This window comes from Brassica napus, chromosome A5 (genome assembly GCF_020379485.1).
Source record: "Brassica napus cultivar Da-Ae chromosome A5, Da-Ae, whole genome shotgun sequence".
Taxonomy (NCBI): domain Eukaryota; kingdom Viridiplantae; phylum Streptophyta; class Magnoliopsida; order Brassicales; family Brassicaceae; genus Brassica; species Brassica napus.
The window spans coordinates 10,972,480-10,999,437 of record NC_063438.1 but is presented as its reverse complement, the minus strand read 5'-3'; the positions used below and the strand labels follow the sequence as shown (position 1 = coordinate 10,999,437).

At 29.0% G+C, this 26,958-nt stretch overlaps 1 protein-coding gene across 1 annotated transcript; it reads right to left on the bottom strand.

Moving 5' to 3' along the window:
• Positions 1–18,626: 18,626 nt before the first annotated feature.
• LOC125608719 (uncharacterized protein At4g06744-like) lies at positions 18,627–21,976 on the bottom strand. The gene is made up of 3 exons (XM_048779180.1): positions 20,811–21,976; positions 20,506–20,666; positions 18,627–19,153 (listed from the first exon to the last, which is right to left on the bottom strand). The coding sequence occupies exons 1-3, from the start codon at positions 21,899–21,901 to the stop codon at positions 18,738–18,740; spliced, it is 1,668 nt and encodes a 555-aa protein (XP_048635137.1). The 5' UTR covers positions 21,902–21,976; the 3' UTR covers positions 18,627–18,737.
• Between the last annotated feature and the right edge of the window lie 4,982 nt (positions 21,977–26,958).

The window sequence follows — 26,958 nt, the reverse complement described above, 5'->3', positions numbered from 1 at the left end:
TTTCAAATGTACTGTATTTTAAAATCCAAATGTAATAATTAATGGAAATTAAATATGTTACTTTATTTATGAAATAATCTCATTTTTTTCTATTTTAGAGTTACGAATAAAATATAAATGAAATTGTTTTTATTTAAATCTCCATCTCAGTGGGAGAAACGAATTAAGATTGATGATACTCTAGTTAATGCAAGTCAAAAGTTGTCCTACGTACAATCTTCTCACACTTACATCATAAATCATACATTTATACTAGATTTTAATCCGCACACCCGTGTGAGTAACATTTCATTTATAAATATAAAATTTTATATTATTTTTATATGATAATATATTGCTGTCATTTTAAAAATAACTAAATAGATGATATATAGTTTTAAATATTAAAATTTAACATATGTTAACAATTTTATTTTTTTGTAAAAATTATTACATAATTTATGAATATTAATCATCTTAAAAGGTGAATGGTATTTTAGTCACTTTAAACGGTGAATGATATTTTATTTATTTATCTTAATGAAAGTATTTTTCAAAACATATTGGTTTACCAATTCAACATAATTTTAATATGTTTCCACAAAAAAAAAATTTTAATATGTAATTCATTAATTAATTCTATTTTAATATAATGTATAATATACATATAAAATTTATAAAATTAGCAAATAATTTCATTATTTTATTTATAATAAAAATGTAGTTAAAATTAATTTATAATAACATTATACTACTAATTGCAAAATTAATCACTGCATTAATTAAAAGAATATTTAAAATTTTAAAAAGATTTTGTTAGATTTTTTCTCAACAGATTTTGCTATTCCTAAAACTAAAATTTAAATTTATAGTTAAAATGGATGTGTTATTAATATCCTTATAATTATTTAGAAATATTATACATTAAATAAACTAATGTAAACAATAAAAATATTATTTGAATATATGGACCTAGACTTCTAGTATGACTATTTTGTAGTAGATAAAAATAATACTTCTCTTTTAATAGAGAAGATATTAAAACAACTTTTTGTGCAAAAATAACACAAGAAAAAAATTCACAAAGTAATATTTATTACAAATTATATAATATTTGAGTTTAGAGTTTAGTGATTAAAGTCAAAGAATTAGAGTAATTTAATTTTTAGTAAAATGAGTGTACTTTAAAGATTTTTTTCTTGGCGATACATTTATTATAACCTATAAAATGTGTTATTTCGGTGATTTTTCCTAAATATTTCATAATTAAAATATTAATATTGTATTATAAAGAGATAAAATAACCATTTTACTTTTAACAGTAAACTGAAATATGTAAAGATATTTTAGAAATACCTCACAAGTTATCAAATGAAAACTATTTCATTTTCTTTTTCTATTTTAAATTTTAATTAGTATTTTAATTTATATGCTAAAGAAAATTTTGGAAGTACTTTCAAAGCAACAATATCTTTTCAAATGTTTTCATTCATAATTTTCAAAATTGTTAAAATATATTAACTGGTTGGCAAAAAAAAGTTAAAATATATTAACTGACATGAATTCGCCTCTCTCGGATTTTGACTAAAAGACAAGTCAAAATAGTGATACAAACTATCTATATTATTAAAACTGAAATACCTTTTAATACTGTTTGGATATATAGATAACATCATAAATGAGAATTGTTTAAAAATATGGATAGCAATATTAAAAAAAAAGGTATATTGTATTTTTAGTAATTTCATTAATATAATTACATTAATTATATTTTCATATTTCACTCAGTTTAACAATTTCATTAGTTATATTAGATTCAAAATACATCATATCATTAATTATATTACCATAATAATAATATTGCATATTCTTATTTATTAGTTAATTAACATTAACTTTATACCAATTATAAAATGAAAAATGAAAAATAACCAGGTTTTGCATATGGTTAACCGTTTGGTTTAGTTTTTTTACTAATTTTTTTTTTTATAATTTTAGTTTCAATTGGTGGAAATTATGTAGCCAAAAACATAATTCAAATACCTACATGTTTTGTGAATAAAATAATAACATAAATAAAAATAATAAAATGTATTACATTTATTGTCACTTAGTTTTCACTCCATTTAATTATTTTACTAAATAATTTTTTTTTATTTCACTTACTTTAGGCGAACACATATAAAGAGTCTTTTTATTAGTTTATAAAATCAGTTAGGCATAGGCATTGGCTATCCATGTAGGTACAAATTGTTTTATTCGGGTATTGCTTTTTCTTAAAAAAATTAGGCTCCGTTTGAATATTATATTTTGAGTTGGGTCCTTCTGGGTCTAGATGAGTTTGGTTCTGATATATAGGAACCTAAAAATATTTAAATAACAAATGTATCTGAAACGAGTTCATATATTTGTACCAATTACCTGATTCGGTCCATGTCTTTTGAATACAATTAGTTATATTATAACTCATCTATATATAACACTAATTATGAAAAATAAATATCAATGTATTAAAATGTAATAACTAATATCCGCGCGGATGCGCGGATCAATCTCTAGTACATAATTAATAGTGCATGCTTAAAAATTTAATATGATGAAAATCAATAATAGCTTTAGAGATAGTTTCTTATATGGACAATGAAAATTTATCTGTAATAAAAAAAAAAATTATCTGTAATGTGCTCTCCTCACTTTGGTTATGAATCTTTGTACGTAACGAGCTGCTTGGTTCTATAAACGAAAATAGGAGAAGTCGTTGCATGATGACGTGAAAATCATGAATTTTTAGGCCTGAAAGCTTCAAATTAGTCTCGTCTATACATCTACTAAACTTTGAAGCGTACCCATCTAGAAATTTTATCCCTTCAACCATCACAAGAATTCTTTTTTTTTTCTTCCTTGGACAACCGAAATATCGGGACCGGCATCGTTCCATCATCTTTGTTATGTAACTCTTCCTTCTGCAGAAATCAGGTAGATCCATCCTTGACTTTGCATTAACTAAGCACCATGTTGATAAGATTATCAAAGAATTTTTTCTCAACGTGTATGAAGTCCACGTTGTGGCAAAGAAGAAGGTTTTCCCAATACTGAAATTCCCATAAAATACTCTTCTTTACCCAATTGTGATCTTTTCCATAGCCGTCTATGTTGCTTGCAGGTTTCTCGTGTCCATTTCCTCCGCATTCAACAGTTTTCTTCAGCCCTTCGATGTTGTTGAATCTTTCGTAGAGAATTTCTTCTCCTGTCAACCATGGTGGAGGATCATCAGTTTATTGTCTTCCCCCTTCTAAACGCTTGGACATTTCTCCTGTAAAGATGCTTTTTAGGCCAAAACATTCGATGACAAACAAACCAGCTATGCTTCCTTCCATGTTGCAAAAAAAAAATGACTGTGTATCATCTAGACAAGCTAAACGACTATGAGTCATCCAACCTGACATCATGCCATAAGTGGAAAAGTCGTTAATTCTCCATATTAGTGCGGCTCGCATCGTGAATTTTTCCTTTCTCGAGATATTGTATGTTGTTTTCCCCGTGACTCCACAAACTTTGTAATTCTTCAATTAACGGATGCAGATAAATATCAATGGTCTTCTTTGGATGTCTTGGCCCGAGCACTAAGACTGATAAAAAGAAATATTCCTTTTTCATACACATACCGGGAGGTAAGTTATATGGAGTAACGATTACAGAACATATCGAGTGGGCTTCACCACTCATACCAACTGGATTAAAGCCATATGTTGCTAATATGATCCTAGATATATATCCCGACTTTCTTCAGCGAATTTAGGATATACCTTGTTAAAATGCTTCGAAGCTGCTCGATCAGAACAGTGAGGCATTTCTCTTTCGGGGGATTCATGTTCCGTGTGCCATCGCATTAGTGATGCAGTTACCTCCAGTTGGTACAACCGCTTCAACCTCTCTGTAATAGGCATGTAAAACATTCTTTGTTTTGGCTGCTTTTTCCCCTTTCCACGGTTCTGGTGATATATATTTTCCCACAAAACTGACACACCAACAACTTGTTAGCTTCATTCTAGAATAACATGCAGTTTTCCTCAAATATCAATCTTCACAACAGGGAGACCAAGCGCCTTTGTCAACTTCTTCGTCTCATAATATGATGCATGAGCTTTGTTTGGTTGTGGAAGAACATCTCAAAAGTTTTGTGATATCTCATCCAAACATGACTCCGGTAAATTATGATCGGTTTTTACTTTCATTAAACGTGACGCCAAGTATAACTGAGAAATACCTTCAACACATCCTTCATAGTTCATTAGCGGCTGCAAATGCTTGAAACACGCCTTCTTCATATTGCTCTTCATTGGGTGCTTCCATCACATCCTCCAATACATGAGTTGATCCAATCTCTCCTCCCAGTACATTCGGAAAGTTCTCCTGATATGTCTCTTCTTCTGTATGCAGTGTTTCTTCTCCCATAAATTGACCTCTTGTCGATGATTCACCAACGTCATAGTAATTTTTTCCATGGCTTGACCATAAATAATAATTACTCTTGAACCCGACTTGGTAAAGATGGCGAGACATGGTTCTCGAGTGTCGTTGTTATCGATTTTGACATCTTGCACAAGAACATAACATGGATTTCCCCTCTATAAAAGAATTTTGCAATTAAATGCTATAAAAACATCAACACCTTCCTTAAACTCACGAGAAACACAATTATTGATCGGATCAGTGTGTCGATCTATCCACTCTCTTGAATAAAAATAATCAGACATTGAACTCTCAAATTTCCCCCCACCAATATCAAAATCTCTTGTATAAAAACTCTCTTAAGATTGATATCAAACTCGTTGTAATGAGAGTGCAGTGCTCGCTTGCTTTTATAGAAAATAGCTTGTCACAATTTTGGTACGTTTTGCTACTGTATCTGCTACATTTTTTTGCCATGAATTGCTACTAAAATGCTGCGAATCTTGCTACATTACGATTTGGTAGAAAGCTCCTAAATATCTTGAATTATTTTGCCTGCACATTGCCGGGCCGAAGGGATGTTACATTTAGAGCAAGCCACGAATTTTGCTACTAAAACTTGGCGTGTTTTTTTTTTTATCCCCGACACTTGCACACGATTTGACTGGTGGGGCGTTTTTGGTGGGTTTGCTATAAATTTGATACGGTTTTCTTACCGTAGCTAAGGTTTCCATTATTTTTTTCAAAACTTAATCTACGATAGTATCGAACCAATTCGTAGCTTATTAACACACAAATTGACACATTTTTTTTATCTTAACATGTTGTTGCCAAAGTTTGCCACGTTTTTTTTTGTAGCAAAAACGTAGCAATATTGCTACGATATAGCTTCTATTTGCTACAGTTTGCCTTTCGTAGCAAAAAGTGACAAGTTTGTAACTTTTGTTTTTGCTACAAACGTACCGTAGCACCTTTATTGCTATTTGCGTTTTTTTACTAGCGATAAATAATAAGTTCTCGTTTGAAAACCTTTAAAGTATCCACATTTTTTTAAATAACTTAATTTTTTTAAAGATTATATTAATATTTGACTTATCTATACTATTAAAACAGAAGACCCGTTTTTTAGGTACCCTTATGTTTTGAAAATATTTACAGACCACAATTTTATGCAAAACCTATGCTTTTTTTAATTATAGATATATTCAACAAAATACCATTTAATCCAAAAAATATTGTTTGATTTACATATTCCAAAACAATATTTTCTCTTAACATATCTAACAATAATTATATAGTGTGTATTTATCCAGTATTGTTTTATTTATATTTTTTATGCAAGCTAAAGTCACCTTTTCTTTTTGCCATATGTTTTTATTGAGTATAGTTTATGCTTCTCTTATAGATTATAACAAAAAAATTAATAATGCAAGACATAATGTATACATATGAACTCACATATACTTTGACCAACACACTGTAATTTCATAAGATTTACATATTAAAAAGTATGGCAATCATATTGGATTAAATAAGTTATGTTTATTAAACATTTTAGATTTACTATTTAATGTTTTAGAGTTGAGGATTATGATATTCTTGAAGTATTAAAAAAAATATAATGGCCATATCGTGATTATAGACAAGTTTACACTATTTATTTAAAAATATTTAAGAATTTAAACAGTTTACAATATAAATCCATTCAATCATAAAATATTAAAAATCTAAACTTAAGGAACAAGAAAGATTTGGGTCATATTTTGTTCCCTATTACAATCACATCTTATCTATTAAAATAGTCGGTGACAAAAAAAAAATCTGTTAATATAGAATTTATGACTTATTTTATATATGATTTTGTTTATTTGGACCATTATTGAAATTTTTTATTAAACGTAGTTTATTAAGACTAATAATATATAGAGTCTATGAAATATTTTAATCATAATATGTTTTGATATCTTTTCATTTTAAATATAAATATATTTATTTCGAAAATTCATACAAATCTGTTTTAAAAGATTTTCATAAGATGTTGATTTTCAAAATTTTTATTTAAATATTTTCACTAATTTTGAAATTAGTTTTGAAACATTATACATTAATATATTCAGTTAACCTTTTTAAAATGAAAAATAAAATTTATTTCCTATGTTTATCTATTGTAAATCATAATCAATAATATTAAAAGAAAATTATTATATTGAGCTAAATATTATAGACATGTATTAAATTTTTAATTTTTATTTTCATAAGTATAAAATATTTTTGTTAAAATAAAACAAATTATACGTTGGTAAGACGGATTAACATTAGTAAACTATATAATATATGTATTAAAATTAACATGTATTTCATTAAAGCTAATAGAAAAACAATGTATACTTTAATCATGATATCTTTTTATTTTAAATATAAATAAACATTTATATATATATTATATTCTAAAAATTCTGATAAATATGTTTAAAACTATTTTAGCGATATCCTAATTTTCAAAAAGTTTATGTAAATATTTTCACTAATTTTGTAATTAGCAATGAACTATTATTATGCATTAATATATGTTAAGTTTTTGTTTATAAAATGAAAAATTAATATTCTATCATATTTTTATCTACTTTATCATTATAATCATCAAGTTATAATTATTATATCCACCAAAATATGATAAAAGTATATTAAATTGATAAAATTTACTTTCGTAAATATAAACTATTTATGTTAACAATATATATTATTTATGACAAAACAGCTTAAAATTAGCAAACTATATAAATTTTTTTTTATGTTTACCACTTTCATGCTATCACTTTTCTTCATTAAGTGTTAAAAAAACTCTTATATTGTTCTTTACATATATAATAAAGAAATATTTAAATAAATAAAAAATCTAAAAAATAATTTTAATTTTTTTTGGAGTTATACTATTTCGAAATTCAAAAACTTTAAAACTCAACTCTAAACCATAAACCATCAATCGTAAACCCTATTTTTTTTTTAAATGTTAACCCTAAATCCTAAACTATCAATCTTAAACCCCCATATTTTTTTTTGAAATACGAACCCTGAACCCTGAAACATCAACTCTAAACCCTAAACTCTGAAACATCAACTTTAAACCATAAACCTTCAACTCTAAACCCTAAAACATCAACTCTAAACCCTAAACTTCAACTCTAAACCCTAAACCATCGACACTAAACCCTAATTTATCAACACTAAACCCTAAAAAGTAAACCCTAACCCCAAAACCCCAAAAAATTAACCCTAAAACCTAAAACATCAACTCTAAACCTTAAACCTTCAACTCTAAAGCCTAAACCCTAAAACCCTAGAGTTGATGTTTTAGGGTTTAGATTTGAAAGGTTAGGGTTTAGAGTTTTAGGGTTTAGAGTTGATGTTTTAGGGTTTAGATTTGAAGGTTTAGGGTTTAAGGGTTTAGGGTTTGAATTTCAGAAAAATATAGGGTTTAGGGTTACGTTTAGGGTTTAGAGTTGATGTTTTAGGGTTAGATTTAAAGTTTTAGGGTTGATGTTTCATGGTTTGGGGTTTAGAGTTGATGATTTACGGTTTAGAGTTGATGTTTTAAGTTTAGATTTAGGGTTTACGTTTAGGGTTTTGAGTTGATGTTTTAGGGTTTAGATTTGAAGGTTTAGGGTTGAGAGTTGATGTTTCGGGGTTTAGGGTTTAGAGTTGATGTTTCACAGTTTAGAGTTGATGATTTATATGGTTTAAAGTTGATGTTTTATGTTTAGAGTTAACCATATGTTTTTTTTTTGTCAAAGTTAATCAAAGAGTTATAAATGTCTTTTATCCTTCAATAATGATGATGATAAAAGTGGTTAGTGTAAATATGAAAAGTGGTACTTTGAAAATTGTATTTTTGGCATTATCCCAACTATATAATACATGTCTACAAATTAACATTCTTAAACTTTTGTATATACAATAATATATTATCTAAAATTTTGCATAAATTAAACACAAAATAATTTTTAAATATATATACCAATTTTCTTAACAAGTAAATGCAAATACAATAAAATAAATATATAATAAAAAATGACAAATACATATTGTTTTAATTTTTAAATAATTGATTAACTATAACAAGTAAATTATAAAACTATTGTATTTGAAAATAGCTGTATAAACATTCAAGTAAATGATTAACGTTAAAAATATATACCACTAATGATGTAAAAAATATATGTATATAAAAATGAAATCAAATACATGCTCGGTTGCGTGGATCAAGATCTAGTTAAAAATTAAAGAAAGTGTAATATATATATATATCTTTATATATAAAGTAGAGATTGTTTCTCTTCCAGGGTGTCCACCTAGGATTCCAGCTCAGTAATTTGGATGATGTCAAGCCGACACGTGGCTGCTTTAATAAAAACGCAGCGGTTCTTTAAAGATCTGTCGTCATGGGTTTTGTGTTGTAAATATTGTGTAATTGGGCTTTAGATTGGAAATAATCAGGGCCCGGAGTGAAGGAGACCCTTTAACCCTAATCCACTGTAGCGAAGAAACGAAGTCTGTCTATCCTCTACATGCGACGGCGCTGCAGCGACGTTTGCGATTTCTCACCATCTGAAACTTGAAACGGTTCGAGTAAAGGCTACTTGATTACTCCCATTGATTCACACCCCCACTTCGTCTTCTTCAATGCTTTTCGATCTGAGATGTTGTGATTACGGTATAAATACGTGTGAGATTTTATCTTCGTATCTCTTAAATCTCATACTAATAGATTGTGTTATGACTAACTCAAGGGTTTTTTTTCTCTGATCTTAAGTCCGGCAACTGCTCCTCCGTCGTCGAGGCGAGGCTCCTGCGGTTCTGGGAGTCTATAAATGTTAAGCGTGGTGGTGAACTGATGTGGGTCCATATGTTAATGGTTGACGTGAATGTAAGTTCCTTTTTTCCAGATTTTGATAGTTCCTCTTCCTGTTTATTAGCACTGATTTTTATTTTCCAGTAAAAATTCGTCCTGATTGTTATCATTGATTTTGATTGCTGTTAATTAGCATTGATAATTATTTCCGGTTAACTTTCCTCTGTTAATCAGCACTGATCTATTTCAAAATATGTTTCAGGTGACCCATATATATATATATATATATATATATATATCTATGACGTATATTTCAAACTTCGGTGAGTTACATCCCTACTATATATTTATGTATGTATACATCTACACATATACAAGTTTATCTTAATAATTTGGCTTCCTCATTACCATCTTCTTTCAGCTATCGTGTTGAGACGCTATTGCTGATAATACTGCCGAAGGAACATTTGTTTGGTTTGATGGTGTGATGACGAAACTACATAATCTCAGAGCAAGTGAGGCTGTTCAGATGCTGGTAAAATACACCTCTGTCTACTTGGGTTTTTATCGCCTATTAAATAAAAGCTTAATTTGTATTTGGTTTCCTGTCAATTAGGCTGTAGACGTAGTGAACCCTGAAGACTCTAGGATACCTCCGTTCATTGCAGATATGGAAGGAAAATCATACACTTTTCAGGTGATGGTCACTGCGTATAACTTCATGGGCAATCATAAGACGTTCACCATAACATGATATATGAAGCAACATTTCAGAAAGAAACAACAATGTAAGCATAATGTGTAATAGTGTTAATATTGTTAGGTTATTGACAGCATTCCACTCACGTTTTGTACACTTTTTAGATTGATATTCAGCATTGTTGATGAGCTTGGTCGTGTGCGAGACGATGACGTGGACGACAATGTAAATATAATTTGTAATACGTTATCTCACTGTCTTATTGCTGTTTACGAATACACATATGTATAACAATCTCAATGGATCAGGGAGGTAACAAGGATGATGATGACAACATGCCTAATGGCAAGCCAGCTCCTATTGGGTTTGCATCTGGAAGGGCCACTGGTAATGGATCAGATGCTAAGACGGGTCTATACGGTACTGCACGTAAGAATCCGGACGTCTCATCCTCTAAGGTGGTCAAGAAAGCGCGTGTTGCTTAGGATGTAGCAGCAACAAATTTATGATCAGAATCTCAGTTTTAATAATATGCTTATGCATCTTTGTTTAATTTCAAGTATTTGGTTATTTATGTTTTGGATATTCCCAATTATATGGGTACTTTAAGTTTGTTTCAGTCTTTATTCAATTTTATATTATGGAGTATATTTATTATTCCAGTATAAATTGTTCTTAATATAGATCCTATAGACGAAAGTGAAATTCTGTTATAATTTGACTGACCATATTTAAAGACTACCATTTCTTATTTAAACAGTCACAAGTCACTTTGTGTTTGGGAGACTTACCATTTCTTAATGGTGAGATAATATTTGGTATTGGTCAGATTTTAAAATTTTTTGTTTTGACAATTGAATTTGGTGAGTTTTTTTGTTAACTTATAAAGTTTAAAATTTGTTACTTTATTTTAAAGTTTAAATTTAAATATTGTTTTAAGCTTATAAAGTTTCTATTTGCTAATTTTAATTTGTCTAGGGTTGGTTACGTCATACACACGCAAAACACGATTGTAGAATATAAATGTAGAAGTCATGGGTTAGTCTGTGAACCAATAAAACTGGTCTTCTTCGTATTTACCAATACAGAATTAATTTATTCACTTTTGTTGTCAACAATTAATTTATCCACTTAAAAAACAAAACATATTACATAAAAAATCAACAAGCCAATATTTGTTTTAAGCTTCGACGAAAACATCATTTTCAAAACTATAAATGCTATTAGTTTGAGACGTTTGACTCTGTGTTATTTTAAATTTTACCAGCATACTACTATGTCTTATCTTAGAGATTTATATTTCCCATTCTGATGAGAAATATCATATTAAAAATTACATTTATGTCAAATTATTGGCTTCAAATACAGAGACCCAAATATGTATATTTTGTATTCCACCGATTAAAAATATCTATGGAATATATCGTACAAACTTATTCACATATGCCTAATAATAAACCGTCCAAATACTAACTTTTCTCAGATATATTTACCTAATCTAAAATACTAATAATGCCACCCCAAGACAAAATAATTAATTATCGAGATTGCATGATTATTTTAGTCTTAAAACCCCTTCCAAAATAAGCTAATATGTATATTTTAATACATAAAAATTTATATTAAAAAAATTATTCTAACTATTTAAATAATTTTCAAATCTTCATCCCGCCCGTAGGGCGGGTCGGCCCTAGTATATATATATATATAAGGGTTTCCTTCACTTCTACGCCATCCACATCAGATTCCATGTCACTAAGTTTGAGTCTGTGGTGGCGACACGTGTCACGGTTAATCAAAACTCAATGTTTCATTTATTTTTGAGTTTATTGAGCTTTATGTGCCTACTACGGCTCAAATACATCTTCTTCAAAAAAAACTGTATACGAAACCTAGGGAATGTGGCAGCCGTGAAAAAAATTCCTGCTCAGTTAACTGTCAATAGAAATCCAACTGTTTCACCAGTGACGAACAATTCCGATCAATGTCAGTTAGAAGCCATCGTTTTTGGCGAATAGACTTCTTTAATCTGGCGCCGTTACGGAAATTAACTTGGTTCATGCATCTTCATTAACATTCGCATTAATACCTATTCTCCACTTCTCACACAATCTCACATTGAATAATCCCTTCATTCATTCCTTTGTGTTATTCCTCCACTATAAATATGAAACTTCTCTTCCAAAAAATCATCAGTTCATTTCTCTTAATAAACAACACAAAAAGGTGATAAAAAAATTATTAAGCCCATGGTTGTGCTTAACGGATTTTGACAGAAAAGTAATAAGAAACAAAAGAAATAAGATGAATAACAAAATAACCAGAGAAGAAGAGAAAGAAGGAAGACGATAGAAGAGGGGAGAAAACTTTTTTTTTTGTCAACATTTTTCATTTATGGAAACGCCCAAAGGCTATTACATGGTGAAGCAATATTAAAGCCCATCCAACCCGAATACAATTTAAAATTTAGCCTAATAGCCAACCCAATTTACAGATCGATGAAACGCATTCACTTCATTGCACACGAGTTTGGAAGTTGCGACACGACATATTAATTTAAATAATGCTTATGCATCTTTGTTGAATTTCACGTATTATGTTATTTCTGTTTTGGATATTCCAATTATATGGACAATTTAAGTTTGTTTCAGACTATCTTTATTCAATTTTATATTATAAAGTTTATTTGCATTCCGGTATAAGTTATTTTGTTTTATACAGGTATTTAAATCGTATTGGTTTAATTTAGGCGAAAATGAGTTTATGTTATAATATAACGACCAAATTTAGAGACTACCATTTTCTATTTAAACAACCAAATCACTTTGTGTTTGGGACATTAACGGTGAGATTATATTTCAATACTAGAATGGTCCACGTCTTAGCTGACTTGACATGCACGCGAAGCACTATGTTGGGTGTCCTATGTTCCACTAATTACATTTAAAATGTAAAAAAATATTCTATATCACATGATCTCTAAAAAACACAGGTACTAAAAGAATATTACTACAATATTCATTATGTATAATGGAACGTTTACTGCAGTTATTTATTATTCGTTATCATGGTAACACATTCACTAAACAAATAGACAATAAGCTTTTTATAAAAAGTTTCAATTAGGAAAAATATACACATTGAACGATTTAGTGAAAAGTCTGGAGATTATAACTGCTTCATTGCATAAATTAATTAGTAGATACTAATAATTTCTTGCCAGAACAAAACGATGGCCAAATAATTGAATAGTCAATTTCAGATATGGATCGAACGCATCCAAAAATTACCGATGCTTATGTAACGTATAAACTGGTTAACCAAAACTCGAATGATATAAACCATAAGGCCACAAAATATACCCTAAAAGAAAATAAGGGTATTCTCCTTTAGAAAAAAACAGGTACTAAAAAAAGATGTGCATACCGTATAACTTCTTTAAATTAATACTCTATAAATTAATATACACTAATAATCTATTTAAAATAATATAATTTTAGTCCTAAATTGAGGTTTTGGCTTAATTAGTATATCGATAAATTAATATCTATATAAATTAATAAAAAGCTTATAGTTTTGGTGTAGTCCCAACATTATTAATTTATAGAGGTTTCACTGTATTTGCTTGAATCAAAATTTGGCAGCCTTTATAATAAAGATTTTAGGCATTTGACATACGGAAACTCTGTTAGTCTGTTATCTCTAATGAGTTTTTTTTTAAATACTGACTGCATCACTTTCATCCAGGAACATCAGCCAATGTGTTCTCCAACACTTTTAAGATTCGACGGAAACATCGTTTTCAAAGCTACAAATGCTAATATTTTGAGACTCTTGACTCTGTTTTATTTAAAATTTCGTCAACAAACGACTCTCTCTTATCTTAGAGTTTTACATTTCCCATTCTGATGAAAATCATCATATTAAAACTTACACATAAGTCAAATTAGTGGTTTCAAATACAAAGTCCCTAATATGTATTTACTGTGTTCCAACGGTTTAATATATCCATGAAATATATTGTACTACCTTATTCACACAACAAATGAAATAAATATATTTCGAATAAATCAACACAACTGGTGCGTGACATAACTGCATAAAATAAAATCCATACACCATAAATTATTTTGTCATAATTACAAGCGCAAAAACATAATAGTAATAATTTAAAAAAACAAAATAACTAAATTGTACAGCCATAATATTGTTAAATAAAATAATCAATCACATATTAATAAAATTCAAATAGTATATTCTTTTTAGTAATCCATAATTATTATTAAAAATACAATGAAACTATTAAAATCTAAATTTAAATAATTAGTTAGTTTTATATGGTATATATTTTACTTTAAAAGATATCCCCCTATACATTAAAAGAGAAGTCACTTTAGTGATTTTTGCTGAGGTGGCACTCATATAGAGCTTCTCAGGAAAAACGTTATAATTCTATTGGCTGGTTTTTTTTGAATTTTTCTTTTTTCATTTATTTTAATCAATCGCTTATGTAGACAAACCCAAAACTATTGTCGATTTCGTTAAGCCCATATATAGCTAGGGGATAATAATTATCGATTTAGTTTAGCCTTGGGTACCCGTTTGGGTTCGGGTCGGGTATTTCGGATTTTCGGGTATTTCAGTATAGAAGTGTAGAACCCGTTCGGGTATTTCTGTACTTCGGGTCGGGTTCGAGTATTTTTAATTCGGATTCGGTTATTTCGGATCTGGTTCGGATATTTAGATTTTGAAAAAAAAAATTAAAATTTTCATTTCTCAAGTTTCTTATATTTAAAAATATAACTTTCAGTTAGCTAATTTTTATTTTTAATAGATTGAATAGTTAATAGATTTGGACATAACATTTTAAAACTAAAAAGACATTAATTTAGTTATTTTTTTTTAAATTTCGGATGTAACTTTTTATTAAAAACTAACATTTTTTTTATTATTCAAACGGTAAACTTGCGCATGTTGATATCATATTTATTATATTGCTTACAAAATATTTTAATGTTTCTAATTAAGTTGTTTGTTTTTAATAATTTACCTTTCTAATATGGATTACTTGTGCAAGTTAAAATCATATCATATGCAAATCATTTTTTGACAATACACATTTAATATCGATTAAGTTGAAATTATTAAATATGCAAATAAATTATTGACAAAATTTGTTTTTAATAACTTACCTTTCTAAGATAGATTACTTGCACAAGTTGAAATCATTAAATATGCAAATCACTTATTCACAATATGGATTACTTGCACAAGTTGAAATCATTAAATTTTATCGATTTAGTTTACCATTGGGCAAGATTTAGAATTAAGAAAAATATTAAAAACTTTCCTTATTATTCAAACGGTAAACTTGCGCATGTTGATATCATATTTATTATATTGCTTACAAAATATTTTAATGTTTCTAATTAGGTTGTTTGTTTTTAATAAATTACCTTTCTAATATGAATTACTTGCGCACGTTAAAATCATATCATATGCAAATCATTTTTTGACAATACACATTTAATATCGATTAAGTTGAAATCATTAAATATGCAAATAACTTATTGACAAAATTTGTTTTTAATAACTTACCTTTCTAATATAGATTACTTGCGCAAGTTGAAATCATTAAATATGTAAATCACTTATTCACAATATGGATTACTTGCGCAAATTGAAATCATTAAATTTTATCGATTTAGTTTACCATTGGGCAAGATTTAGAATTAAGACAAATATTAAAAACTTTCCTTATTATTCAAACGGTAAACTTGCACATGTTGATATCATATTTATTATATTGCTTACAAAATATTTTAATGTTTCTAATTAGGTTGTTTGTTTTTAATAACTTACCTTTCTACTATGGATTACTTGCTCAAGTTAAAATCATATCATATGCAAATCATTTTTTGACAATACACATTTAATATCGATTAAGTTGAAATCATTAAATATGCAAATAACTTATTGACAAAATTTGTTTTTAATAACTTACCTTTTTAATATAGATTACTTGCGCAAGTTGAAATCATTAAATATGCAAATCACTTATTCACAATATGGATTACTTGCGCAAATTGAAATCATTAAATTTTATCGATTTAGTTTACCCTTGGGCAAGATTTAGAATTAAGACAAATATTAAAAACTTTCCTTATTATTCAAACGGTAAACTTGCGCATGTTGATATCATATTTATTATATTGCTTACAAAATATTTTAATGTTTCTAATTAGGTTGTTTGTTTTTAATAACTTACCTTTCTAATGTAGATTAATTGCGCAAGTTAACATCATATCATATGCAAATCATTTTTTGACAATACACATTTAATATCTTTCTTTAAACGATTTTATTATTTATTGTGCAAAATATTAAAATCATTAATATGAGAATAAATCGACTGTATATATATAGGAGACACCCAAGGTCTTAAAATACAAACATTCTCTTTTCACTCTTTAAAGTATTATTCACAAATCTCTCCTCTCATACTATTAAGGTATTACGACAATGTTGCTTGTGTGCTAAGAAAAATGTGTTTAGACGCAAAGGCTCCTCATCTTTAGAACCCTGAACTCAACTATTTGTGTCTTGTCTCCAAAAAGCATTTCTGGTCTATCTTTTCCATGTGTTGAATACTGGTAACGACAATATGGTCTTCCTTTTCTTATATGTAGACCAGGTCGTGAGAGTGATAGTGATCCAGAAAACTTTGATTGAACATGCTGAGAAGCTTCGCCAAGTTAAAGCAGTTCTTGAAGAGGTTCTTTAGTACTTTCTCTCTCTTTGTTGAATATTGTCCGGGAAAGTATTACATAGTATCATTTAGTAATACTATCTTATATCATTTTTTTTTGTTAAATATACTATCTTATAAGTAAGCTAGCATTATGCATTTTTTATTTAATTCATGAGGTCATTTTCTCACAGCATAGAACCTTTTGGAATGGCGCAGGGAGGAAATTTCTCAGGGATATACAGGAAGGTTCAACTGAAGCCGCTGAAGTGGGATGATGAAGGCGAAGATTAAAGACCTGTAGAGGCCCTTATGATTCTTAAATACAGCTGTGTTCTAACTCACGCTGGTAGAAAACATGTGTTTACATACTCTACCATTTAATTTGTCATTGTTATATATATATATATATGTTTTCCAAATATGGAAGAATTGTTTAACTTATTGACGTTTAACATCACTTGCCATATAATCTAACGAATATTACAAATAACAATTTATGGAAACTATTCTCGAAATTATTGAAAGATTAATAATGTTTTATTTATTACTTTTAATATTTATAACCTATAAAATAAAATGAACGAAATTTTATATAAGATAATTATAATAGTTTTATCCTCTACTTGATGAACAGTGTTCGAATATAATTATATAATAACTATTTTAAATATTACAAAATCCAAAAATGTTTATTAATATTTTTTTAAATTATTTATCGTTGTTTAAAGAATAAATTTATCATAATTTTAAAATAATTTATAAAATGCTTACAAAATGCAAGGCAAAGTTGCACTTTCAAATCAAACCATTGAATGTTGTCTACAAACAAATTTTTCAGAATATTCCGTAGTCACGGTACGTAATTTTAATCTATTTTTTTCAAATACAAATTTTAAAATATATAAACTGTTACAATTATTTATTTTTTGTATTTGCCAGATGGGTTGTGATGAGTTAGGAGACCGATGACGGTATGTCAATTTAATATTTTTCATGTTCAATAAAATTTAGAAATTTAGAAATTTATCAAATAATGTTAACCCGTCAAATTGCTTACAAAATTTATTTAATTTTTTGCACGTTTCTAATTGAATTCGCTTTCTTTATCGAGAAATGTACTTCATAATTTATATTATTTATGGATAATATTTTGATTTTAATTATATTTTCTTTTAATATGTCTACATAAATGTTTGTTTATTATTTATGGAAAAATAATATTATTCACCTAAAATAAAGAATTACGAAACATATACAATACAATTCTAATTAATGATAATATAAAATATGTTACTTCTAAAACTATACACTATTTATTCCATTTTTTGAATGAAAGTATCTTCGTAAACACACAAAATATTTTGTGACGTTGCAATTATACATACACACAATATCTGCTTCTTCATACTGACGTTACTGTGTTTTCTCTCGTGAGGTACAGGCCGATAGAGAACACATGGTGCAGACCGATCATGTTCTTATGCCCGCACAGGGTGCGGGCCGGTCACCTAGTGCAAATTTAATGGAGAGCAATTGTCCAGCCCTTTTTTCTTCTTCATTGCAGATCAGACAATTTAATGATAACATTAATCTGAATGCAGTTTTTTTATTATTTTAAGATATTTTTGTGTTCTGCATATTTTAAGGTGAATGGCAAAAAAACATACAGTCCAATCTGCATCCTATTAAAACTACATTTATTCTGCATGTGTTCTGTGTTTTATTCAAACCCTAAATATACTCTCTTTACATCAGTTGGATTGATTTTCCTTGTTAATAATATTATATTGGTATTAAAATATTAGATAACCTTTGGAAAATACTCTACCATGTGGATGTTCTTAAAACTTAAAATTATTTTGAAGATATATATATATATATATCTGAAGTCATGATTCGTAACTAGTTAACAAATGCATTTATTTAGTTAATACTTAATATAGAATTTATAAACCGCAAATGGTATAAACACTTATTGTAACACGCCATAATACATCAAAAAAAGTTTATCTGTTTTGAATCCGGTCCGGGTTAAGTGCCCAGTAAGATACCGGAGAAGAAGTTTGAGCTTGTTCGTCCTTCAACTGCTCTTGATCCAGTCTGATCCTGTTTGGATTTTTACCACAAGGGATCCGAAACATGGACTTGGAATTAGGACATGTATGTTTCCGCATGAAGAAGTTCGCACATTCCAGTGGCGTTTTCTGGTTTGGAAGATCAAGTATACAATTCATACGAACGTCGAGAATGTTTCTCTTGATGAGATTCCTACATTTTGGACCGACCTGAGTGAAGAAATTATAGGAGAGGGAGAGGTTTTTGAGACTAGAAATCTCGCATACGATCTCTGGTATGGTTCCAAAGAATTTATTTCTGGCTAAGTTGAGTTGTTCCATCTTGTCTAAGCAACCGAAAGAATATGAAAGACGGGTAGCGAAGAGGCACCAACCAAATCCAGCTCCAGAACCTGCAATAGAGATGAACAATGTTCTACCGGATCACACCACCGGTGAATCTGGCACAGGGATGAACAAAGTTCAAACAAGTCTCCATCGTCGAGAAGAAGATGCAGATGACACACTGACGCTTCTACTCTACGCCTTGTCCCGGATACAGAGAACCTGCCGCCGGTCACTGCTGCGCTTCGACGGGAACACACCGGAGTACTCGCCATAGTTGAAACGGCCCACGAAGAAGGACTGAAGAACTCAAAGCCTCAGACAAGAGACAGAGCATACTGGATACGAAGGAGTGGCTCACGACATCAAAGAGAGAGCAACCGCCACAACCGAAGACGGAGAAGCCATAGACGACATTCCTTCAAACCGGCAAGAAAGCTGCAGACGAGGACTCACAGAAGCTCGGCCACCACACAGTCACCAGACCTCCGTGCTCGAACCGATAGAAGACATCTATCACCTCGCTTGAGCCAGGTACGATCTTCCCTCCCATGCGAGACACCAAGCAAGAGAAAGAAAGAAAGCCCCGACTCCTCACCACGACGAAGACCACTTCGCAGCTGGAGGAGAGAGACGTCGACGAACACCACCCGCCAACAACACCGAAAGCTTCAATAGGACAGAGAAGGAGAAAAGCCTGAACCACCAAAGCTTTCACCCTAAAAAGCCGACTCCGGCGGCCCACAACCCTCACCGCCGTGCCGAATCTCCAGAACAGGAACCCCTAGCCACGGATCTAAACTTCCCCGGAGCAACTCTAGATAACCCGAGCCAGAGCTCCGCCCACAGAACCGAGCAAAACGGAGATGAGAAGAAAGAGAGGCAAACCGGAGCAAATCGCAAAGAGGAAGAGATGAGGAGGCTTTCGGGCTGTGTGGGTCTTCGACCTGTGTAGCTCTTGGAGGCTTGTCTATCCTTTGCTCGACCATGGCTGTGCGGGTGCTTGGTCTCGGGTTTTACTGTCTGGCTGTTTTGGCTGTAGCTTAGTTGGTCTACCACGAGCTGTTCTTGGTTGAGCCTTATCATAAAGAGCGGATCATCGGGCAAGCCAAATTCTACCGGGTTCCGACTCTCGATTTCACTGTGGTTCATCTTTTTGCGGCAAGTGGCATGTTTCGACTTGGCGAGGCTTGTGGTTAGCTGTTCAGCTTGTTGTGTCAGTCCCATTCTGGTCTAGGAAGAGTATGTGTTTAGTTGCATTTCATTTCCTCTGTTTCTTGTTTCCCATTGTATTTCTGTCAAAAATTGAAAATTGGTAATAATATCTTAACATTTTTACCAAAAAAAAAAAAAAAAAAAAAACCGAAAGAATATGGTATAGGACCAGTTAGGTTGTTATACTCAACATCAAAAACAGTGGCTCGGTTTAGCTTGCCTATTTGATATGGTAAGCATCCGGTTAACTGGTTATTCAAGAAAAGTACTTCTTGTAGGTACTTGATGTTGCCTATGCTAGCAGGAATTGGACCAGTGAACCTGTCATAAAGAAAGTAGCTACTTTAATAATTTACGGTTTAAAAAACTATAGGGAGGGACCATAAATAATTTTAAAATAAATCTTTAAAATTAAAATAACTTAGCTACTTTAATTTACCCAATAACTTTAATCGGGAATCTAACCTGTTGTTGGCGAATGTGAGATAAAGAGCGGTGATGGAGCCAAGATTGTGTGGAAGTTTCTGAACAAGATTGTTGTTGTTGATGAACAAGACGTCGAGATCGAGATTAAAGACCTGACGTGGAACAGAGCCTGAGAAAGTATTGAACCTGAGATCGAGAAACGTGAGATTTGTTGCTTTTAAGACAGAAGCTGGGAACTCTCCGGTAAGTTTGTTGTTGCTTAGGTCAAGCTCGAATAAGTACTTCAAGTTGCTGACTTTAGGGACAGAGCCTAAGAAGTTGTTGGAGTTTGCGTGAAAGATGGTGACTGTGTCTAACTTGTCGAGAAAGTTATCTAATCGAAGGTTCTTGCCGGAGAAGTTAAACCCGTTAAACTGGACGCTGGCGACTGCTTGATATTTTGTTCCAGGGAACGTCGCGCATTCGAGTCCGCGGTATTTGCCGCAAATGTCGGAACCATTCCAAGAAGCAAGAATGTTCTTTGAATCGACTTCGACTAGTTTCTTGAAAGCTTGGAGGACTGGGTAGACTTTCTTTAGTAGTGGACTCGCAAAAGTTAGTTGCGGCGGCGGTGGTGATTTCGGTGGTTTAGGCGGTGAGCGTGATGGCTCCGACGGTGAAAGTGGCGGTGCTTTGGGTGGTGAATGTATCGACTCCGGCGGAGGAAGTGGTGGTGTTTTGGGGGAAGGTGTAGGAGGAGGCGATGGAGGAGGAGGCGGTGGAGGAGAAGGAGGAAGAGGCGGTGGAGGAGGACATTCTTCAGGTTTTGGTTGCGGTGGAGGAGGGCATGGAGGAGGAGGTGGAGGAGGGCATTCTTCAGGTTGTGGAGGCGGTGGCCGTGGAGGAGGGCATGGAGGAGGTGGTGGAGGAGGGCATTCTTCAGGTTGTGGAGGCAGTGGCCGTGGCGGGCACGGAGGAGGGCATTCTTCAGGTTTTGGTTGCGGTGAAGGTAACGGTGGTGGAATGCCACCGACACCACTGCCGGAAATGATTTCTAAGGATTTTCTGTGGATAATATGGTTGTTCCCAGTAGATAGAGTGCAATGTAGTTGTAAAAGTGAAAGAAAAAGAAGTGAATAGATTGAAGCCATTGATTAGAAAAATTATGAGGTGAATTTTGAGAAGAAGCTTGGGACTATATATAGCAAGACTTTTGTTTTAGAGGAGAAAATGAGAAGACTTATAAGAATTTAAAAGTCTATGGACATCTTTTTGGAAATGGTGGGTGGGTCTGTTATTATTGTAGAAATTTTGGTAAAGAAAAGAAAATTTTTAAATTGCTTTGAGAAAAGAAGAGAAAATAAGATTCTGAGATAACTATTATTATGAGCTTGCATATAGGTAAAAGGTTAACATACCATACATAGTTCATTAATTCTCTAGCTACATAAACTATTGGGTAATGTATCTGAAACCCCCTAAAGTATTAAAATGTGTCATAAACTACATCAACTCACTGAAATATATCGAATTCATCACTAGGGGTGTAATTAGATCTAATCAAAAGTTTTTGGCGCTTAATCAAATTCTTTAAAATATAATATGATCCAACCGAAATCCAACTAAAATGACCCGACCCGACCCTTATCATCTAACTGTTTCGTTTTCTCTGTGGTAGCTCCCGAAATCCCAGAAAAAAAGAAGATTCATGAATGGAAGCAATACTTTATGTAGTCAGAGAACTTTTTTCCTTAATTCAACTGAAAATGACATTGGCCATTGTGTCAAAAGTTTATACGGAAGAGACGAAACTAACATTGAATGTTGTGGTTTCAGATTTGGAAGATTACAGGTTTAACCTCATAGTATTCAAAAGAAGAAAAAAAAGTCACATATTTCTTATGCAAGGTGTTGAAATTTTCAAATCCAGTAAGGCTTTTGTTCCCATAATTTTTGTTCCCATATTTATTTTAAATGAAAGAGTATACTACCGGATCCTTCCTTGCTAGTAGATCGAGTTTCTAGATGATTGAATCAAATCAAGTCGTTTTTAGTTGTAGAGAAATATATGGTTAAATACAATATGCTTTCGATTGATGGGTTATGATATTTTGATGGTAGTTTATTAGACATCAAAAATTTCAGAATAATAAACGCACTTTCGTTTGAAGTAACATTTAATGCCTGTGGATGCCTAGTTGATCTCGCCTAAAGTGCTTTTTACAGTCGAGAAGAAAATGGCAAATAAAAGTTGGGCCAAATTATGATGAGTTACACCCATGCTTTAAGGTAAAGGCGATGACTTGTCCTTATCTTAAAGTTGGAAATCTGCCAATTTCACTTCAACAGTACCTATCTAGTCAATTCAGTGATATATTAATTACATATATTTAAACATACTTTAACCTAATAAGTATTTGAATTAATGCCTTAATCATGCTTTCACATACACTAAGGGGGCCTACTGAAAATAGAATTTGAGTGGAGTTTGAAAATTTCTAAATTTAAAAGAATTTTAAGAGTTAAGTAGATTTGATGAATTTTTGCCATACATATTGTATAAATTGTCATTGCTTATGATTGATTATCATGTATTTTCATATATATAGTTTCTTTCCAAATTATCTTTCTATAAAAAACTTAAATTTTTCTTTCAAGAAATATAATTATTTGATGTTAAAATAAATTTTATTGATTTTTTAAATATTTTGACATTTTGATTTGTCTTGTTTGATTTTTGTTTAAAGTTTTCTAATTCTAGATTATGTTACTTCAATAATTTTGTTATTTTTTAAATAATTTCTACTAGTATTTTAAGAATACATAAACCAATAACAATAGAATTTCTAAATTTTATAACTCATTCAAAATTTAATTTTCTTTTTTTTTACAATTATCTTTCACATGAAAATAAAAAATGTAATACAAAACTTTTTGTGTTTGTATATTTGTGTTTTTTGTTACATAGATTTTAAGAATCTTATGAGTATAGATGATATTTGTAAAGTTGAGTGTTATGAGTAAAACTAGAAAGAATTTATGTCCAGTTTACTTGAATTACAAAATTAATAAAAACTAAACTTTTTGAATAACAAAAGATTTTGTATGGAATTTAAAAATCCATAAATCAATAAAAAAAGATTCTACTAATATTTTAAGAATACATAAACCAATAACAATAGAATTTCTAAATTTTATAACTCCTTCAAAATTTAACAAAATAAGAAAAGATAAACAGTAAGTAAATATAATATAAAAATGAAAAAAAATAAAATTAAACATATATCTGAAAAATGTATAGTTAAATAAATATAAGTAAATATACAATATTAAAATATTAAATTAAACGTCTATTATAATAAGTAAATATAAAATATATGAAAAATAAATAATAAGTAAATATAAAATATATGAAATAAAAAAATACATAAAAAATCTATCTTAAAATATTAAAAAGGTGTATATATCATATATAAATAAAAATATTACATTAAAAATCTACTGTAATATTACAATTTGATATAAAAGCTAAACAATTAGATAAGAAAATATATAATAATAAATATTTATATACAATATAGAAAATGAAAAAACTACATTAAACATCTATCTGAAAAATGTATAGTTTCATATTTTTCTTAATTCTAAATATTTTTATAAGTAAATATACATTATAAAAAAACAAGCATACAATATAAGAAATAAAAATATTACATTAAACATCAATCATAATATTTTTATTTGATGTAAAAGCAAGAAAATTATAATAACTAAATATACAATATAAGAAAAAATAAACAATAGATAAAATACAATTAAAAATTAAAAAACTAAATTAAACATATCTCTGAAAAATGTATAGTAAAATAAGAAGAAGTAAATATACAATATAAGAAATATAAATAGTATATTAAAAACCTATCGTGATATTAGAATAAGTTATACAATATAAGAAAAAATACACAATAAGTAAATATAAAATATCAGAATTGGAAAAACTAAATTAGGCATCTATTTGAAAAATGTATAGTCAAATAAGTAATAAGTAAAGATAGAGTATAAGAAACACAAATATTACATTAAACATCTATCAAAATATTACAACAAAAATAAATAATAATTAAAATACAAAATAAGAAATCTAAGAACTAATTGAACAATTGAAAAACGTAAAGTAAAATAAATAATATGTAAATATACAATATAAGAAATATAAATATTACATTAAACATCTATAAATAATATTACCATTTGATATAAAAGCAAAAAAAAGAAGTAAATATACACTATAAGAAATAATAATAATAAATAAATTTACAATATAATAAATAGAAAAACAAAATTAAATATCTACCTGAAAAATGTATTGTTTTACATTTTTATTATTTACAAATAATCCTATAAGTAAATATATATACAATATATCAAGAAATAAATAGTAAGTAAATATAAAATATAAGAAATATAATTGTTACATATTATAATAAGTTAAATAAAATAAAATAAAAAAATAAATAAATAATAAGTAAATATAATATATAAGAAATAAAAATATTACATTAAATATATATATCATAATATTAAAATTGATATAACAAGAAATTTAGAATAAATAAATATACAAAATAAAAAAGATAAACGGTAAGTAAATATACAATATAAAAATGGAAAAACTAAATTAAATATTTATCTGAAAAATCTATAGTTAAATGGAAAATGTATAGTTAAATAAATAATAAGCAAATAAAATATTGGAAATAGAAATACTACATTAAACTTCTTTCGTAATATTACCATTTGATTTAAAAGCAAGAAAATTAGAATAAATTAATATAAAATATAGAGAAATTTTCTAGGATAGCCTATTTTAAGTTTTTGTCGCAAAATAACACTCAATGAGAAAAATGACCTATTTTAAACCTAAGTTTAGAGTTAATGAGTGGAGTTTTGAAGATATAATTCAAATTATAAAAAAAAGAAAAAAAAATTAAAATTTTTAAATTAAAAGAAACTATTTTGGTCATCTATCGTAATAGGTAAAATACAATTAAGCAATGAAAATAATAAATTAAACATCTCTCTCAAAAGTGTATAGTAAAATAAATAAGAAAAATATACAATATAAGAAATAGAAATATTATATTAAAAATCTATAAGAAAAAATACACAATAAGTAAATATACAATATCAAAGCTGGAAAAACTAAATTAGACATCTATCTGAATAGTCCCAAATATTAATGTTGATGAAAATTTCTTAAGCTCACTTATAATCTTTCATTAGCTATATGTTTCACCTTAAGCAGATGAGATAATTGTTCAACAAAATATTCTTTAAATTATTGTAGTCTATTCCTTAATATTTATTACTAATAAATAAAACTTTACAAACCCATGTAAATAATCAATAAAAATATATATTAAATTAAAATGGTTGTTTAAATATGTTATTTCATGCATATTTTATATAACTATATGCCAATGCGAATCTACTAAGACAAATTATAAAAACTAATCTAATTGACAGTTAGATAAATAAATAAAATTACACATATAAATAAAAACTTTGGTGTATAAATGTTATATAAACAAATATTTAATACCAATAAATGTAAAAAATATACACTACCAAAAACTATAGAAAACTATTGATATATATAACTGTAAGAACAAATCCGCATGGGCGTGCAGATTATACTCTAGTAAATTTCAACAATTTTTAACACAAACTCAATAGATCTATATACTAAATCTGTAAAACATATTTTCTCAAAAACAAAAATCTGTAAAACATAGAGAAATTCATTTTTTTTTTTTTTTTTGTCAGCAACATAGAGAAATTCATTAGGATAGTTTTTCTAGTTTTTGAGTATTTCAAGAAAAACAGTTTTTTTTTTCTAGTTTTTGTTTTTCACCAAAAGAACCCCATGTAGTAAAATGACTAATTTTTTTAATTAAAAGGAAAACATACATTTATACCACTAGGATTAATTAATGAGAAAATTGGGAAAAAGATACATTATCAACTTAGATTTATCCCAATAGGATTTGTAGAAGTTTGTTTAGGTAGCTAGGATTTATATTCTTTTTAATACCATTATACCTTTCAATTAGCCTAATTAATTTTTATTAATGGTAATTTATTTAATTTTATATAAAAAGAAAAAAGAAAGGAAACAAATCGTGAAAGAGGTAAAAAAAAAAAAAAA

What these genes read in the sequence shown, in the direction of transcription:
- LOC125608719 (XM_048779180.1), bottom strand. Translation starts at nt 21,901, where the DNA reads ATGGCTTCAATCTATTCACTTCTTTTTCTTTCACTTTTACAACTACAT. An exon ending in CTCACATTCGCCAACAACAG is followed by an intron (nt 20,667 to 20,810) that starts GTTAGATTCCCG and finishes TCTTTATGACAG; the next exon opens with GTTCACTGGTCCAATTCCTG. An exon ending in CAACCTAACTGGTCCTATAC is followed by an intron (nt 19,154 to 20,505) that starts CATATTCTTTCG and finishes CTACCCGTCTTT; the next exon opens with CATATTCTTTCGGTTGCTTA.